Source organism: Egretta garzetta, unplaced genomic scaffold (assembly GCF_000687185.1).
Source record: "Egretta garzetta isolate BGI_Z169 unplaced genomic scaffold, ASM68718v1 scaffold9, whole genome shotgun sequence".
NCBI classification, from domain to species: domain Eukaryota; kingdom Metazoa; phylum Chordata; class Aves; order Pelecaniformes; family Ardeidae; genus Egretta; species Egretta garzetta.
The window spans coordinates 4,072,316-4,078,088 of record NW_009260763.1 but is presented as its reverse complement, the minus strand read 5'-3'; the positions used below and the strand labels follow the sequence as shown (position 1 = coordinate 4,078,088).

The 5,773-nt window shown below is 42.3% G+C and overlaps 1 protein-coding gene across 1 annotated transcript in view; it reads left to right on the top strand.

Annotated features, from left to right (window-relative positions):
* The window catches only part of CD109 (CD109 molecule), a 96,203-nt gene that overhangs the window by 16,728 nt on the left and 73,702 nt on the right, over positions 1-5,773 (top strand). Inside the window, 1 exon segment of the mRNA XM_035901500.1 lies at positions 192-350. Within this exon segment, the coding sequence (XP_035757393.1) occupies positions 192-350 (159 nt within the window).

Below are 5,773 nucleotides of genomic sequence, written 5' to 3'. Positions count from 1 at the left end.
CAGAGCAGCGGCCGCCTCCCCGTCCCGCGAGCCCTGGCCCCGCTGGTAGCGCCTGCTGAGCGGGCATCACCTCCAGCCTCCGCCGCGGGTGCGGCGCAAGGGCTTCGCGCCCTGGGTGGCTCCTTATTTTGGGGGGCAAGATTGCATTTCACCCCCTGCCCTTTCTCCCTCTGCCCGCTTGGATTTTCCAGACCGACTTTCCTGGTGGCAGTTCCCTGGAACATCAGGCCTGGAGCAAATGTGACCGTTGGGGTAGCTCTGCTGCCGGACAGCCCAGCGCAGGTCACCGTGAGGGGAGAAGTGATCAGGGATAACGAGACCATCTTGAGCAGGGAAATGGTCTTTGAGAAAGGGAAGAGAACAGAGTTGGCCTGGGTGGATCCAGATTTGCCTTCTCCCGCAAATACTTTGCTGCTCCCCAAATATCACAGCTTCTAAACAGCCCTAAAATAGGAACTTTATTTTACCAAGTAGGGGTCACTTATGGGAAAAATAATCCGGTACCCTGCTGGCTCTGCATGCAGGTGGGTGACTGAGCTGGACAGCGAGTGTTTGCATGGGTGTGCTAACTCACTGTAAACTCTGAAAATAGTCAGGTAGTAGCAAAGTGCCATGGCTGTGGGGTTTCTGAGGAGCCAGGAGGTACTCTGCTCGGTGTAGTGGGGGCCACTGAAGAAAAAGCAGAGGAAGAGGTGCTCACTGGTAGGCTTGTTAAGGTGCAAGGTGGAGGCAAATGGGATAACGGTAAGCGTAGAACTAACAAGGTGATAAAGCTTCTGGAGCTGGCTGCTTCTCATACCCTAGGAAGGGGAGGACCTCGGCACAACAGGAAGGTGGAGGTGACCATGTCAGACACCGTTACTTGGAAGCTCTGTGCGTTTGTGGAAACAGAAATGTTTAAGGTTCAAGAACTAAACCATGGGACAGGTTGGGGATTGAAGATAAGCAAACCTTAGAGCAGGCTGATTTGATGTATGCCCCCTGGGCAACAGCAGAGGATGTGGTGGCAGTTCTGAGTAGTTGGAGAAATGGGATATCCTGGTCACTGCTCCTTTTCATAAAGGCCAGCTGGGAACAGAAGCATAGAGCTATCCTGCCTGAGATTTGCCCTTGTGAGAAATAAAATATTTTGCCTGGATAATCCGGCTTTCAAGCTGCTCTTAGTATGAGGCAATATAAGCGACACCCAAACTCTAGCTTTTTATTTGTCAAAAGTAGAGGGTATGGGGGCAGTATAAGCTCCTAGAAAAATCTACCCTGCTATAAGGCACTTCCTTCCTGCTGGTGTCAATTAATTTTTCTATTAATGTCTTATAGTTAATGTAGATGCCTTAATTGGAAGCATCACACCTTCAGTTCAAAGCCTTCATGACAGCCCACCTCTCTTCACAACCTGTAGAGAAGACCGAGGCTTTGAGTGTGATGGAGTGCATTTGACCAGATCAAAACATGCATGGCCCCATGATGCAGAAAAGCATATCTGAACAAAGCTCTTCCTGCTATTGCAAATATTCTGAAAAGGTTTTCCAGAACTATGCATTGGCAGCTTTTTGGGTATTGTTTATCCACTCTAATTTTATATTGTTATCAGGTACATGCCCTCCAGCAGCCAGTGTAAAAGTATAAACCTGAGGCAAATTTCCTATAGTGCTATGGCTAATTAAAAAGAAAAAAAATCATCTAAGTGTTCATTTAAATCAGATTTATGCACCTGATTTGTTAATGTCCAAATCTAACACTAATAGTGTTGGTGATGTGTGCCTAAGGCAATTACTTTAGGAGGATGGATTTGCTAGCATCTAAAATCTGTATGCAAGTAAAACAGACTGGCTGTCATGCCCCCGGTCCTTCATCTTGAGTCTCCATAACACACTACGTGCCATATTTAAATTTTTCTTATTCAAAAGTGCAGACCAAGCCCTGTTGGACTAGACCTAGAGGAGGATTCAGTGGTGGATAAAGGCACATTCTTACTCTGGGGGGAAAATAACTTTGATGTATTTATTATGCTATTAGTAGTGAGCTTGCCTTTTTAAGTTCACAATTCCCCTTTGAACATTTCCTGGCAGTATTTCGATACAAAACCAAAACCAAAACAAACCCAAACCAACTGATTTATTGGGTTTTTAAAAGAAAAACTGTCTACTCCTTTTCTTCTTCTAACTATACTGGCTTTTATTTCTTGCTTCTGTTCTGCTTAACGTCAAGTTCAGTGAGCCTTGCCTGAGTTTCAACCTGTCTGTTGTCCTTTTCAACATTAAAAGGCAAACAACCAACTGGTAATTCCAAGCATATGAAAATATGTGAATGTCTCTATCTGCACAGCATGCAGAACGGTGCTTGACACTGGGAGTGGCTGAAATCGGAGGGAACGGTGGGTGATCAGGAACGGGTATGATGCTGTATCAAACTGGGTATAGCAAGGAAAAAGGAGAAATGCTATAGTGCATTACTTGAAGTGCATGGATTTATTGTTAATTTTTAGTCTTTTTTCTTGTCTTTTAAATATATATATCTGAATTTTCCATGCTTCTTTACTTGATAAACGGAGCAGGGGAAAGAAAAAAGGCACTGAGCACTGCAGTCTAATTCCTTTTGCAAAAATCTTAAAATTTAGTATGTGGCCATCCAGTCTTTAAAATCAAGTTATATAATTTTTAGTCACTTGTTCTCTGTGAACAAATATGTAAGCAAAACTGTTATGGGCCAGAAGCAAGGGAGGTGCCCTGTACTAGAGGATGTGGTGTTGAAGGTGCATATCCGAAGGTGCTGCAGGAGTTGGTCAGTTGGGAATAGAGTTACTCAGAGAGAAAGCGGTTTGTCCAAATATGATCCTAAAGCTTTACATTCTTCACTGAAGAACAAAACAACCATAAGATAAAAAATGTAGCAATATTGTTGTAGCTGTGTTAGTCTAAGAATGTGACTGAAGGAAGACTGGGGGAGGTTTTATTAGGCTAGCGGTTGCAGTTGAAGGAAAAAACCCAAACATATCTCCAGGCGCACAAAATCTTTAAATGACATCATTGCTGCATATGTTAGTGCTCAGAAAATGTTGCTTTATCTGTCACTTGGGCCCATTAGGTTACAGAGAGTGGCTAATACAGTGATATTATTGTTCCTGTGGTGCACATGAGTTTGATGACTTTTATTGCCATGTGTCTACGCAAAGTAAGTATTAAGGGAGGCAGGGCGTAGCTGAAGTTGTTGGCTATGCTGAATATCCAGAAAGCTGGAACTGATTACCTACCTTGGTTAGGCTGTAAATTCAGTGGCACTGTTGCCCAAGCTGGCTCAATTATGCTCTGTATTTTTATATTTTTCCTTGCATGGTGACAGCCAAAGCAGGGCATTAACTAACTGCTCTGAGAAACTGATCTGCCTGAAAAATAATGTTTTTATTTTGTTGAATATTTTTTTAGGCAGACAGGTTCCCTGGTTTGGCGTGCAAACATTTGTGCTGAGATGGGCGCAGAGCTGGGAATTGGGTGCTGGGGACAGAGGACAGACTGAGGACACCTTTTTTATTAGTGCTGTTCAATCTTACAGGGTGCGTTCAGCCGAGTACCTAAGCCATTACATACCAATCTGGCAAAGCGCATCTGCAGTTGCTTAAAGTTAAGGATGCACTCTGGTTCTCCAGCAGCAGCTCAGTATGTGCTCATCTAAATTTCTGAGTTAGCTCTGCAAAGGTTCTTGTTGAATAGAGGCACAGTTATTTTTTCTTTATATAGTATAACTCTTGCTTTATATACGAAATAAAGTCCTTGCCCTCTGATGGTCATGTTACTGTTGTCATGTTACTGGAAGTGGAATTTTGGTATCTGAGTGATTTTTGGGAAATTGTCCATTAGAGAAAGGCTTTAGCAGTGGAGGCTGGTTCACATCTTTATTATGCTTTTCATATAACAAAGGGAGAAGAAATATATTCATTAGTAAGTGGCTGGCTTGTATTCTTTGGAGTGAGGGAGAAAGTGCACATGCATTTAAAGAAGTGAGCTTGGCTCAATATTCCAGAATCCAAATCTACTGTAGCAAGGGAGATTGTTTAAGACCAGTGTTTTAGTACAGAAATTAAGTTCATTAGATTAAATGTACTGAAAACAGACCAACTGAATGTCTGCAAGTAGGATGTTGCTGCTACATGTAAACTTTGTGTGAACAAGTACAACCAAAAAAAAAGAAGTTGGTGCGTCACCAAGGAGAGAATAGGTTTCCACTGTCTGCAGCAGACTCCAGAGAAACACAAAGCACTAACTAAAGCTGTTTCTGTCCGCTGTATCAAGCCTTGGCACATTTTCTGTGGAGATGCAGTATCAGAAAGATCGTCACCCTGACTGAAAATGGCTGCAGGAGATACCAATGGCTTATGCGCAATTTGAGCTGTTGGGTTTTCTGGGTCAACAACAACAACAAAAAAGATGAGAGTAACAGACAGGCAAGTGAAATTTTATGCATGAATGGCTTGATTTTCAGTGATTACAGTGAAGGGTGACTCTTGCCATGCATATTTATCCAGTCATTGATCAATGAAGATGTAGTTTGAATTGGCAAGAAGTGTTGTCGTACAGGGTTTGCTACTCAGACATTGCACCCTGCGTTAGTGCATGAGAAACCTTACACCTTAATTGCGAGAGCTTCTGAAAAGTTTGTTTTCCTTGTTGGTGCTAGAATGGTTTGGAAAGAGTAAGTAGCATGTAAGTTGAAAAAACAAATGAGTTTTAAGAAAAGCTTTCATGTGTAATGAGGTGTCATCATTTACTTGACTGTGTGAATGTTTTTAATTCTTAAGAATAAGATCTAGTTAGAGCTTCTGGCATTTAAGGTACAACATAATGTATTTAAGGCAGGGTGAGTGAGAAGTACTTTGTGAACTGAAGAATCTGGTTTACAAAAGCGTACATAGTTTAAGTTAAGTTCCCTGTGAATTGCTTGTACATGTTAATTAATTTGCACTGCTTTTTTGTACTCCTAGAGAGGAGTAAATGTACTTGTTAACAGGGGTTACTGAGCTAGAGCGTAGTAAAGACTCAGCTAGGATTTACGAAACATGATGGAGTTTGTGAGAACATCTGTCAAGCTCAGACATGCAGTGATCATCCATATAGACAATGGAAAATCTACTTTTACCAGAAGGCATGTTTTGCATACTTAATAATATGGTTCTGACCATGGTAGTGTGTGAAACAGTGAAAAACACTAGGAATAGTAAGTTGTAAAGTAACAGCTAAATAGGAACGAATGGCCTAAATGCACCAGTCCCTTTTGTTAACCTAGAGTTGCCTCTGTACCTTATTTCAGAATAAAATGACTGACTCATTGGTGACCACAAAATCTATGCTGAAAATCTGAGGGTAAAGGGTTTTGCTGGCAGTTGAGCGGGGCAGCTCCTTTCTGCCTAATTCCACATCCATGCCTAAAAAGCCAAACAGCAAAGGAGCAGGAGCCCCATGGTTTTGCATCCATAACCTCCATCTCCGAACATATGTGTAATTGTGACTCATGAAAAATAAGCTGTAAAATAGTCATCACATGCAAATAACCTATGCAAGGTCAGAATGAAGGAAAAGTTTTGGGGAAGGAGGTATTGGGGCTGGATCCAGAGACAAGGGAGCTCTCTTACGAGGTTTCGTGTTGCTGGAGTACGTATAAGGGAAAAACCTGGGGTTTTTCCCTTATTGGGCCTGTTGTTGAATCCATCCTGCTAACAGGCCCATGAAGTAGTTTGCAGAAAAATGGAACCAGCAATCCCATCTAGTACTTGAGCTTTATC